The sequence below is a fragment of the Photinus pyralis genome, unplaced genomic scaffold, assembly GCF_008802855.1.
Source record: "Photinus pyralis isolate 1611_PpyrPB1 unplaced genomic scaffold, Ppyr1.3 Ppyr1.4_LG7, whole genome shotgun sequence".
NCBI lineage: Eukaryota > Metazoa > Arthropoda > Insecta > Coleoptera > Lampyridae > Photinus > Photinus pyralis.
In genome coordinates, this window is record NW_022170738.1 from 33014272 (window position 1) to 33027890 (window position 13619).

At 35.0% G+C, this 13619-nt stretch overlaps 1 protein-coding gene across 2 annotated transcripts in view; it reads left to right on the forward strand.

Annotated features, from left to right (window-relative positions):
* The window catches only part of LOC116175889 (phosphatidylinositol 4,5-bisphosphate 3-kinase catalytic subunit delta isoform), a 26208-nt gene continuing 12589 nt past the window's right edge, over positions 1 to 13619 (forward strand). For both annotated transcript variants that reach the window (XR_004146378.1, XM_031494245.1), the window contains exons 1-8: positions 1 to 772; positions 818 to 1041; positions 1314 to 1560; positions 1611 to 1795; positions 6889 to 7313; positions 7361 to 7774; positions 7857 to 8000; positions 8048 to 8305. Coding sequence is in view for 1 of the 2 variants with exons in the window: in XM_031494245.1 (XP_031350105.1) it covers positions 400 to 772; positions 818 to 1041; positions 1314 to 1560; positions 1611 to 1795; positions 6889 to 7313; positions 7361 to 7774; positions 7857 to 8000; positions 8048 to 8305 (2270 nt within the window). In the remaining variant the exon portion in view is untranslated. The remainder of the gene's footprint in view (positions 773 to 817; positions 1042 to 1313; positions 1561 to 1610; positions 1796 to 6888; positions 7314 to 7360; positions 7775 to 7856; positions 8001 to 8047; positions 8306 to 13619) is intronic.

The following is a 13619-nucleotide window of genomic DNA, read 5'->3' on the forward strand; positions in this document are numbered from 1 at the left end:
TTTTTGGCTTGTTTTAAATTGAAATCTAATTGATAAAATGCACACCCCTATAATGCTTCCTTAGAGCATTTTTATGCCTAAAAGTTTGTCGCCCTGTTGTATTTTCGGAAGTCAATGAACAGTAGGTTGTTAAAAGTGAAAATTTTGCTTGAATTTTAGCGAATGTTACAAGAAATATTTGTTTACATCTTGCTTGCTCGTTAAACTGTTCGAAAAATACTTTTAATTACATTTAGGGTGATTAGTTTAGTTGTAAACAACCATCATGCTTCCTGGATGGGCAATAATACTAAAAAAGATGAATCAACAACATTCCAATGAATAATAAAGTTGTTTGTGTTTACAACAAACGTTCATAGAGATATGTGGCAATTGACAGTAATCTAATCTAAAGAAAAAATGGTACCGCTACCGGAAGAGTTCACGTACGAGTTTTGGCTCACGGGCCCTACCGAGTATACAAGCTTGACCTGCTTGATGCCGAACGGCGTCATGATCATTCTGGAAACGAGCCACAATGCCACGCTCGCCGAGATCAAGGAAGAGCTCTGGGACGAGGCCACCAAGTATCCGTTGTACGGCACCCTGCACGACATGTCCGTCTACATCTTCATGTGCATCAACAGCATGGCCGAACTGGAGGAGCTGATAGACGAAAATCGACGACTCTGCGACATACGACCGACGGGCGCCGTGCTAAAAATCACCGAATGCGTCGGCGATAAGGCCGACAATTCGCTCAACGTGCAAATCGGACACCTGATCGGCAAACGTAGGTGGCCAACTTGCCAACTTACCGCTAACTCGAGGATTTTAGGCTTACAAGAGTTCGATGCGCTAAGCAGTCCGGAGATAAACGATTTTCGTTTCAAAATGCGAAAGCTGGGGGACGAGGTCGCGCAGGATAGATCGAAGCGTAGCTGGGAGAAGAGGTTGTATTATCAATTCGCTCCGAGGTTGTCTTTCGTTAGCGAGTCACGCGCGGACGCCATCTGCCGGGGTGCTAATTTGCAGATTATATCGAAATTCGAATCCGTTGATGTAGGTTTCTTGGAGATTGCCATCTTAAGTAAAAAGGCGGTATCAAATTTTGAGTTTTGAGGGGATTTTTAGAAAAGGTTTTAATTCATGATACTGGGACTATACAGAGTGTCTTTTTGGAAGCTCTTTAATAGCAGGTTTCTGAAAAGTTGTGGAGGCAGCGCCACTAGTGGCCGTTTTTGAAAGTTCTTTCAGATTAACTGGTTTTGAAACTAACATTTTTACTTAGGATGGCTGTTTTGGCATGCAAAACTTATTTGAATTCGTTTCAGAACGCATTTACGTTTAATATTCCGCATTCTACCACACCCGTAAAACTACTAGAAACTATTTTAGCTAAGAGATCGTACATTTTAAATACGCGAGGGGAGAGCCCTCACGATTATGTTTTAAAGGTCTGCGGTCGGGACGAGTATTTAGTAGGCGACTACGGCATTATACAATTTCAGTACGTTCAGGACTCCCTGTTTAGAGATATAACGCCAATTGTTGTTACCACATCCGTGCATAGTGTACCAAGTAAGTATTAATATTAGCATTTCTCATTCTGGTACTAACCTTTTCTTTAGTGTTAATAGAGAACGATTACGAAAAAATCAACCATTTAGACAATAAGAAACCTAGATCGTCATTTTCGACGTTAACACTAAGAAAGAAAGGGAAGCATAAATCGTCGTGGAACATAGAAGAGAATTTTGCCATTACGCTTTGTACTATTAGTGGACTCAACTGTGATACGAAACGAAATGTTGAGGTACATTATTTTTATTTCAATTCATTCACAATTTTTCATTTGCCATACTCAAGATATTTGGATCTGGAGATTGTATCATGCAATTTTAGTTCAAGTTTGAGTCATTTTGAGGGTGTAACATGATCCTTGATCTAAGATAGACTGACACTTAAATCCACAGATGCATCATCTTTTAGTAAATGGGTAATTTTAAGGCCTTGAATCTTAGCGGGCTAGATATGGGAATATGACAATATTGAGATATTCCACAGAATATCATTTTGCTATATGAAACACCCTGTATATTGTTTATATATAAGGTTTAGAAGTAAAATTAAATTCTGAATATACAGCCTTTGATACATAACCAAATAATTAAAAAAGAGAAACAAATTCATTCACTGTAAAGCCTCAATACAAAATAGGAAAAAATGAGGGAAAAAGGAACAATAACTTACGTAAGCCTGTTGAGGGCCTAGAACAAGAGGGACAATAAATAAATAAAAAAAAAAAACAAATAAAAAAGAATTAAAAGAATGTCATTTGTTTATTATAATTACTTTGACAAATTATAATTTTTGATACAAATTTAGAGCAATATATTAGGTTTCATTCTTTCATTTGTAGTTTTAGATAGTTAGATTAATTTATATTGAAGGTTTAATGGTTCGTAGTTCTGTTATGAATTATTTGAGGGTGGTTATTTCCGAAAGTTACAATCACAAATCTTTGTACACCCTTGGAAGGTGAACAATAAATATATTGCCATTCACTTTCACATTAATCTGTAAATATTACTCATTCATTCTGTGGTGAAACATATTGTTTTAGGCATTTATTAGTCGTTTATTGCATAATATTGAATTTTTCCATAAAGGTTAGTGTGAAATTAGATTATAAAGTTTGGTATAAGATGTTGGTGCATGTACCTAATGGAAAAAAGTGGGGAATAATATCAATCCAAAGGAATGAATAAAATAACAATGTCAGAAGAGAGTTTGGATATGTTGGAAAAGTGAGGTTAGATTATTTCTTGTCTACTTTCGCTTTTGTTTTATAGCGCCATCTATCAGTTGTCAATTTTGGTGATCTCCAATAAAAAAAAAAGCAACAGTAGCAGTTTTTGTTGTTTTTTCCACCATAATTGATAAGTGTAAAATTGTGACAACCCTTTTGGTGTAATAGTAGGATATTCCCAAGTTTGCACGCACGTCGTCAGTGTATATGGTGTTACAGTATGTTTATGGATCAAACTGGATGAAGTGACTAGCGAACGTTGTATCGCCTATTCCGGCGAACCTCATATGTATGGGACATAAGCTTGGTTTCATTTCACCTCGTACAAATACACCATTGTCCCTCCTTGTTAAGTTCTTAACTTTGTTTTATTCTAATGGCATCCCTTATACAGGATGACTTTTTTCTAATGTTTAGTATGAGGATCTTTGAAACTGGCAGAGATCAAGAGACCATTACATGGGAAAAGAATTGCCAGCTTTTCGTTTTTTGAAAAAATTGCATAGCCAACTAGATATGTTAAAAAAATCATTTTTTTGTTTTTTCCTTAAGTTCTGTTATGATTCACTTTCAAAAAATTGTGTAAAGAAAACAGTTTTAGATAATTATGAGCTCAATAATACAGTATAATAAAATTTTCAGTTTTGACATAACCCTGTGTTTTTTCTACTAGTGCGCCACGACTTTATAAAAAAAAGGTCTTCAGCGATTCTAACAGCATATCACTTCACATACTTTACGTTCATAAATATAGAAATCATGGACATAGTAGGCCATAGAAACAATAGGGTAGATGACAAATTTTTTAAAACCCGTTATAACTGTTCGTATACCTCTACTATAACTTTAAAAAATGATATTTCAGCAAAATATAAATCATATTATTGCAAATTTATGCAATTTAAATTGTAAATTTTTATTCTCGCGCCAAAACACTGTTTTGTGTCATGGCGGTGTTAGTGACGTCACAGTCCTGTCGATTATAAACACATAACCCCAGCGTAAATAGTTTAAAAGATTTCGTAATGAATTATAACTGCTATAAGTGGTGTAGGGGATATGCTGGAAGGCATGAGTACCTGTAAAATTAACAAAAAAAAAAAAACTGCTATAAGTGGTGCCCTATAATGGGGTACACCTTGTCGTGGTGGTAGGGGTCAGTGGTCACATTTTTCTGTAGCACAGCTAAGTATCCCAGGCGGGTCAATCTGGTTCCAAAGATCCTGTATCATTCAAATGCTTCATGGACTAGAGAAATCCAAAAGGGTTCTCGGCGATTGCTCATTAAACGTAATATAGTAAACTGTATTGACATGAGTAGCACATTTTCAGGTACATTAACTCCTGAGGCGTGCTCGGTAGACGACAATTTGGACAACTTCCGAATCCGATTCAGCCATTTGCCCATAGAGTTTCAAATAATCGGACTAGATCATGATTTGTTAAACGTGATAAAGGAGACTTTTATTGACACTAGTACTCCTGTGGACTCTGAGGGGTTGTAAAAGTACCGTGATGGTAGGGCAAAGAAAAGAATTGTTTTCTTCGTTGACAACTAAGGAAACTGCATACAATTTTGCGTGAACCGTATATTGCGGGCAAATTTTGACTTAACTGTGAATAAGTTGCCATCACGCTTAAGAGTCTTCTGTTCGACTGCACCCAATGTAAAGTTCCATAAGAGCGCCCGCCATAAAAGCTGTTTTTCCAAAAAAAATTTGGAACTACTTTATTAATTTAGACCTTTATCTACAAAATGTTCGTAATGTAAAAAGTTGCGCTTACGTACAGAAAACTCTTAAAGTGGACATAGCTTACTGAATATGATAGCTTCGATGACCTAAAAACATAGCATCTTAAGTACACATTCCTCTTAAATAACTACATTTCTTGTAAAAATCTAAGCTTAACTTAAAAACCTACAAGACTAAGATGCAAGATGATGCAAGAAATATTCCCAACATCATTACATGAATCAGCTTTCTTACACCTACTTTCCATTCGTTTCTGGTTTTAAATACTAAACTTTAGGATAATATAATCACTATAAAATGGGACAAGCACTAAATTAAAAACGTAGACAAACTCTAAACGCACAGAGGATTAGGATAATGACGTCACGCGCTCTGATTGGCGTTTGATATCACGTGACAAATGTCGTTATTTTTTAATTTTATTTTTTCTAAAATATAATAGTTTCTCGTGTAAATTATCAAAGAAAGTTATTTTGCGATACCCTGGCACCTTACTCTATCTTATGGAACAAAAATGTATTTATTCTTTTTCCAGTGTCATGTACCCTATTGATAAATGGGCGTTTGGAAAATATCTTCAATAGTTTTGGAAATAGCGCCAAAAACAAAAATTTCTGATTTTTCGTCTTTAATTTTTTCATGATAAACTAATCGCCGGCCCGTGTGGTGCAGTTCAGTTAAAGCTGGACTGTGGTGCTAAGGGTCCCTGGTTCGAATCCGGGTTCGAGCATGGATATTTGTAAATGTATAGTGGGTTGGGTTGGTAGAGCAGCCTTGACTGTAACTCCGCCCACTCAAAAATAAAGGGAAAATAAAATTTAAAAAAAAATACTCAATATTTTTAACCAAAACAACATTCTGACACTTTTTTATGGAGAATTCGAATGCCATCCCGTTTTTAATCATCACAGGAGGACGGAGGAACATGCGACAACTTTTTTTTACGGACGCCTTTTTTGTGATAACGCCGTTTTTTTCTCTTGACGTCAATAGGCGTTTACGATAATTGGAGCGGTGTATACCGAGTGATAAAGTACGTAATCAGCTGTTATGCATCTGGTGGGTGTCTGGTAACCGTTATTATTATGAAGTCCGGAATAACCAAACACTTTGAAGGTTATGTTTTGGATGTATCGGGCTGTATCTACTAATGTAGCTGATCCATAAGTTGTGGATCTGATACATGTATTGGACACATTCGGTATAATTGCCGAACTCAGGTAGATCTTCAAATTTTAATTAACGAACGCAGACGATACATCCCGCTATGGAGCGCTCCAATTATCGTAAACGCCTATTGTAAATCTGGGGCCTGTAACAAGTTGTACAAGTCCTACAATTGTTAGAATATATTTTACGCTTGTAGCTTTTTCATAACACAACTCATTAGCGTAAATACCAAATTCAGAATTACTTGTAGTTATAGTTACGGGCAGATTGGTTCAGTATCACATTTTTCCCAAAAATATAATTTTTTATTTTTTGCGGAGTGCTTTGGAAAAACAAACGTTCTTTTGTTTTAAACAATATTTTGAGAGTTTGATCTTATATCAAATAGTAGGTAGTCTCATTGTGTTAGTTTTATTGCGAAAATGCCCTTTTTAAGGGCAAATGAGTACTGGTTACTCTTTGATATGATCTATGGTCTGAACAATCTTTTGATTAGAAATGTCTAATACTATCAGTTTATCATGAAAAAATTCAAAACGAAAATAAGAAATGTTTCGTGTTTTCTTTAGATATTTTCAAAACTTTTGAATATATTTCAGTTTATTATTCAGCACGAAAATTCGCAACCTTGCGCTTATTTTACTAACTGTCTTATCTCTTAAGATAAGCGAGATCTCCATAGTGGCACTAGAAAAATGTACACCTTGTATATGAATTCACACATGAAGCACTTAAATCGGGGATAGCCGAAATTCTGCACGATAACGTGAAAAGGAGTTGCAACATGAAGCAGCACTTCAGTCGTTTGCTATCGATGATGCAAATATTTTATTAAACTAATTTGATAGGTGCACATTTACTCATTTGTTATTTAATCTACGACGGTGTCTGTATGACAGATTTAGCATGACCAATTGGATGTCATTATGGCTTGCATAAAAGCACTTAAGAATTCATAAAAGCATGCAAATGAACTAATAAATAAATAAATAATTAAATGAAATAATAATAATTATTACTATTTTCTGTCGCGAATCTCAATATTGACAAACGCGATTACCATGACCTCCACTACTATGGGCACTTGATAATTTTGAATTTTAATTTACAAAAACGTTGTATGTTCATTTTTAAGAAAAACATGCGCGACTGACGTATATCGTTTGCTTTCAGATCGGCGTGCAAGTAGGATTATTTCACGGCGGAAAATCGTTATGCCAACCCCAGAAGACGTCGGAAAAGTTAGTGACTGAGAAATGCGAGTGTCTACTAAACGAAACTTTAAAATTCGACATTAAGGTGTGCAATATTCCCAGAAACGCAAAACTGTGCGTTGTCGTTTACGAAGTGACGAAGAACTCGAAGGGAAACAAGACCAAACGAATTAGGGAGTCCTCGAATAAGGACGTGTACCCGATCGTGTGGGGGAACACGACCGTGTTCGATTTCCGTAGCCATTTTAAAAGTGGCGCCATGACGCTGTATATGTGGACGTACGCCGAGGATATGATTAACGATGACGTTTTTCATCCTTTAGGCACCGTCGTTAGTAACCCTAATACGAAGTACGCCACCGCCTTAACATTAATATACGATAGGTAAGGGCTCTTTGTATTGGTCAGATTGTGTGACGCTCGTGTTGTAGTTTCGGCCAAGAGCAGCAGACGATCTTGTATCCTAGTGTAGAATCGGTAATTAATTATGCTAATGATAATGTAGAAAAAGAAGACTGTAGTCCTTTATTGTCGAGTACCACCGAGCAAGATATTCAAAATTTAGAGAAATTGCTTTTAGAAAACGATTCTTTGTACGAAATGCACGATCAGGATAGGAAAAAGGTTTGGGGCCTGAAGCGGTACTGGCTTCAGCAGGTACCTGACATTTTGCCCAAAATTCTTCAGTGCATCGAATGGGAGGATCGTAAGGCTGTTAGTGAAGTAATATCGTTACTGCAGGAGTGGCCCTTGTTGTCCGTAGAAAAGGCGCTCGAATTACTCGATTACGCGTATGCGGATCATGAAGTTCGTAGCTTCGCCGTTAAATGCCTGGTTAATATTAGGTAACTAATTTTTTTCATCGCTCAAGTGTAGCGATATCGGTATAAAATATCTAATAATTGCCATCTTGTGTTTTTGTTTTAGTGACGAAGACCTACTCCTGTACCTATTACAATTAGTGCAAGCACTTAAGCATGAACTGTACCTTGACTGTGATTTAGTTAAATTTTTATTACAACGTGCTTTAAATAATCAAAAAATCGGACACTACCTATTTTGGCATTTGAGGTAATCGGAAATAATTTGTGTCTTGTGATTCATCTCATTATTTTTAGGGCGGAAATGCAAGTGCCGTCGGTGTCCGTGCGTTTTGGATTAATTTTAGAAGCTTACTGCAGAGGTAGTAGGGAACATATGCCGGGCTTGGCGAAGCAGTTGGAGTGTTTAGAACGATTTAAGAAAAGTAGCGAGATTGTTCGTAGTAAAAGGGACAAGGATAAAGCGAGAGGTAGTTTCGTAGAGTATTTGACTGAGCACAGCATTGAGTTTATTCGGAGTCCACTCGATCCTAGCTTTAAATGTAGTAAATTGAAGTAAGTAAGGTTTTTGGATACGTGATCGGTCAAAAGGGATGACTGAGGGCAACGTTTTCCTGTATTTTGACTATTGTGTCTGTTTTGGGTGGTCAGTGGTATCCCTTTGGTTTTTTAATTTCGTCAGAATATAAAATATTCATTTTTGGTAAAAGTGTGGCGCTGTTGCATTCAGCTAAATGTAAATTGTAAGCAACATTTATTTTTATACACCAAATTTGACATCTTCAAACAATTAATTTAAAACCCTAACATTTGACCAATTATTTATTTGGAACATTAACATTTGTTGTAAAAGAACAATTTGTGGTTCCTGTACCACTAACGCCTGGGTTATTACTAGATGTCGAATTAGTAGTGTGATTCCGTCTGAGGCAATGAAATTTTATTGGAAAGCGGGATCGAAAGATAACCTTTGAAACTCGATTAGGGTAAACGCATGTTTTGAGGTCCATAAGATACCACCAAACCCTACCATCTAACCCCTAAAAAACCCTCAAAGGGTTGAAAATGCCTATTGTTGTTTTTTGGGAATATGTATCTTGAAAACAAAGTTATTTAGGGATATGAAGATAGAAAAATTAAAGCATATACAGGGTGGTGACTTGCGTAACGCATCATGGGGTAATACAAATAACCTGAATACATTTTTGCTCTAAAATAATTTGGGGAGCCAATAATCGCATGTTATGAATTTTACATTGAAATTCCTATGATGCGTTACGCAAGTCACCACTCTGTATATATTTTCCTATAAAACCTACCTATATTTTCCTATACCAGTGGCGGAGTTATGATATTCATTTTGGTTATTTTTAAAAAGACTAATTTTTTAATTTCTGATATAAAGAGAAATGTCTCAAAAATATTTAGGTCTTTAAATCGCGAGTAAATTTCTTCAAGAATATTTTTTGACAAACGCTACAAATAAGCATAGTTTTATAAAACAATGTGGCATGGTGTTATTAAGGCACTATGCCAAATAAAATTTATTAATGTTGCGGCCAGGAAATTGAAAACCAAATAAAGTCACGGATATCTCAAAATTGCAACATAAATTAGGACCTCTAAAAATTTTTGTCATGTGACACCACGTCTGGGCTTTTCAACATAGGAAACATTATTTTGTTTATACTGTAGGCAAGGGAGGTGTTGGACCTTCTTGAAGAATTTTACGATCCAAATATAACAAATGACAGATTCAGGACCTTGATATCTAGGTTTTTTATTGCTTATGCTAAGAATACGACATGCAGTGATTTAAATGACGTTCTCTACCAGCAATATGTAGTAAGTACAGCAAATATTAAATAAGGATTTTAATTTAGCATCGCTTCCACCGACTCTGAAGGCAGCCCAGTACCAATTACCATGTGTTTAGGACTTTTTAACAAGTATTTTCTTTGAAAAGATTAATTATTTTTAACAAGCTCCTAGCGAGTTCATAATTTTGGGCTTTCTGTCCGTCCGTCCGTCTGTGGACAAGATAACTCCCGAACGGTTTCGAATTTTCCAATTCTGTTTTCAGTATTTTGTTTATCATCACCCAAAGAAAAAATGTTCAGTGATCCAGGAGCTTGTTTGCTATATTTGTCACTGTCATTTGAGTCTATTCATCTGTAGTTTCATTATACTTTATTTACAAAGACTTCAAGGCTTGAAAGTAATACTGACCCGGATGATTTTTTAGGTTCAAAAAACATGGCTGAATAATAACTTACCCAGTCCAGGAGTGGACCAAGACATGGACCCCGAAAGGGTTCTAAAGCAAATTTTTTGCAACAGGCGGTTGCAAAAAAGACTGTTAAAGAGTCTGACGAACATATATGTAGAAATATCTAATTAGGTACCTAATTTAAAAACTTACGCTATGCTAAGTATTCATTTGCCTAAACAGGTTTTATTTTAGTTTAACTATCTCACAATAAGTTACCCTACCGCACTGCATAGATATCTACTGACTACAATATATTATTGTTTTAATGTATTTAAAAATGGATGACATAAAAAATTTAGTACGCCACTGTTATGATTTTTTATTTCATTAAAATAGGCACGAAATGAATGTTTTTACCTAAATATTTTTGAGAAATTTCTCTATATTTCACAAAAAATAAAAAATCAGATTTATTTTTTAAAATAGCCAAAATTAACATTATAACTTCGCTACTGGTACAGCACCATATACATACTGTACACCACTGTATAGGAAATTTTATGTTCTTTCATTCGTCTATTTTCACATTCTTTTGCAAATGGCGCTGATTTCAAAATATTGACAAAAAACTAAAAAAAAGTCCGATTTTAATAATAATAATAATAATTTATTATTTATTATTATTTATTAATTTCTCTACAAAATGGCATGTTTACTCGAGCCAAAGTGCAACTATCATTGTGTTGTGAAATTTCAATCGTTTTTAATAAATTGACAATATTAGCAGTCATTTTCGGAGATCCATTTTTTGGTATGTTAATCAGCAGAATATCTACTTGTACTCAATTATTTTTTGATTGACAGAAATTTTATATGAAGGTTTCTATGGGAAAACGGAATAGATTGACTGGACTAGTATACAATATATCATCAATCGCAGTATTTATATAAACAATTAAGAAATAACGACAATATACTAGCGCACGCGTATGACTGCTCACATCCCCAGCATGTATTGCCGAAGTAGGTACCTATCCCCATACCTTGGATGCTGCACATTTTTAATTTCTCATTTCAAATTTGGTAGAAAATATTTGTTATCCGCTACGGCGCTACTTCTATGTAAGAGTAATTGTAATCTTTCGTAACCTGGTGGTTTATTACTCCTAATTCTGGGACATACTATAAATAAATTTGTATGTTGTACGAAATATAACAAAAAAATTGCCAAAATTCTGACGGAAAGACCAACCTTAATTACGTACCTATACCTATGCGCAAATTACCCACATTAATTATGAAGAACAAAAATACTGTTTATTTTTAATAAAAATTGTTGTTAATTCGGGGGTTCAAAATTGTGCTAACCAAGTTAACCAACAATAAATTTCGAATAATTTCAATGCCACTTTGTTTTGACGTACAAAAATTTTATCTTTGGACGGAATTGTCTCACATTTGTGCGCAACTGTCCCATGTAATAATTACCCTGGTCACAAATGAACCGAGCGAAAGTTTTCCAACACATAATCTCAGTTAAAAGATAGGAAAATTACCTTCCATTTTAGCACCTCCCATGAATGCATTTGTCTCACGAGTTTCTCTGTCTATATTAAAGTTCGGTAATTCGCCGTAATGTGACGCTAAGATACGGACTTAAATATTTGCGAAACAGTGCCTCCATTCTCCCCATAAAATTACAAAAAACTGACTGTTTTTTTAATGATCTTTTTCTATATACTAATAAAATAATAAAGAGCTAATTTATGCTTCTCTAATAGTAAAAAAAAAAAGAAATCGATTTTTCAAAATCACTATGTCGCAACTTTTAACGCCATATATTTTGTTTTATTCGCTTGTTTTGAAAAAAATGACATTAGAGAAGCACAGCGGCATTTATCAGTATCAATCAACAAATCAGTATAATACCTTTGTCATACTCTAAATTTATAGGGATAATGTAGAGATGTTTAGGCATTTAATATACAGAGTCCTGATTCCTCTTAACCCTTTGGAAACCAGCTTCTCCGAACCTCATCCTGCTTGTTTTATGTGGTAGACGCTAGATGGCGATATTTATTTTTGTATTGTTTTTGCTTCAGGTAGGTCCATCTGTGTTCCCTTTTGAGTAGAAATATGTGCAATGTATAGTAAACTTTCCCAATTAATACAGCTTTGAGAGCCACAATACTTAGGTATGCATGGGCCGCTGAACTAAAATGTAGTAGCATTTTTCTTAGTTTGAGCGCACGTCATCGATGTATTGACGTCATCACTAAGTGCTGCATTGTGTGTAGGGTGCCCATTACCTCGACGACTTCTATTGACAAAAAAAAAAGTTTTGGTAGTTACCTATTTGTAACAGGTTTACTGATAAGGTGGACATTACTATTTGGATGTAAAGGAAAAATCTTAAAAAAAAACATTTTAATTGTTTGTTCGTAATAACAACACCCGCAGTAACAGAAGTCGAGACGCGACTGCAATCTTGACTTACCGCTTATTCACGAGCAGAGCCACCTTTCAAGTCAAAACGACGGATTTTTTGCGGCATTCGAATCAATTTTGTGCGTAATAAAAGGCGAGAACATATAAAATATACGTACACAAACAGGCTATGTCAGGGAAACCTTCTTCGGGACCAAAACCCACACAATCGTACAGAATACCTTTCTGTAGATTGACCAAATCGCAAAATAGTACTAACGTCGTAGCTTTAAAATGTTATAATCACTTACCTCAGTCTATAAAAACATTAAAACCTCATCAGTTTCGAAAAATAATCAAACGGTATTTAGTAAAGTGGGCGTTTTACAGTGTAGATGAGTATCTATAGCTATATCTTTATAAATGTATATAAATATGTTGTGTTCATTTTCCATATGACGATTGTAAGCTATTTTTGTACTGCCTGCACATGAAATAAAAATTATTATTATTATTATTATTATTATTAAATACACGAACGGAATTAACAAAAGCAAAAAAATTCACAGAGCATTTCAAATTCTGTAACAACAAAAATCAAGCCATGAATTTCAAGATTCTAGGAGCGTCATATTTTTCCTGAAAACTATTAAAGCTTCGCGTTATACCATTAAACTTGTTGCGCGTGCTTTAAAGCCTGGATTATACACTTGTCTCTTAATATACTATTACTGCTGTTATAAAACGTCCTTTAAACGTCAATCTACATTCAACGGGTGTTTTAACTTACCTGTTGGAGCATGTCGTAGATGAGAGTTCCGAATCGCTGCTTGTGTGAAACTATCAACATCGTTAATGAGTTTCATGTATTGCATTGTTTTTTAGAACTGTCTAGACCAGTGGTTCTCAAAGTGGGTGCCGCAAGCACTTCATAAAGGTGCCGCGTAATTTTTAAATATTTACTTAATCATAAAATTAAATAAATTAAAAAAGGAATTAAAATAATTATAGAAAATGAATATTCGTTTTTTATTACAATTCTGTTTTTTAGTTTCTATTTTATTTATTTCTATGGTTCATAATTCATATGCTGGTATTGCATTACATCAGACTTTCTCAATCTTATAACTTATATTTGGGGTGCATATAGGGTGGTATGGGGAATCGAAACCGTCCTATTTTGGTTTTGATCCGTAACCATCTTCATGGTTGTTGAGGGTGTCAAAATTA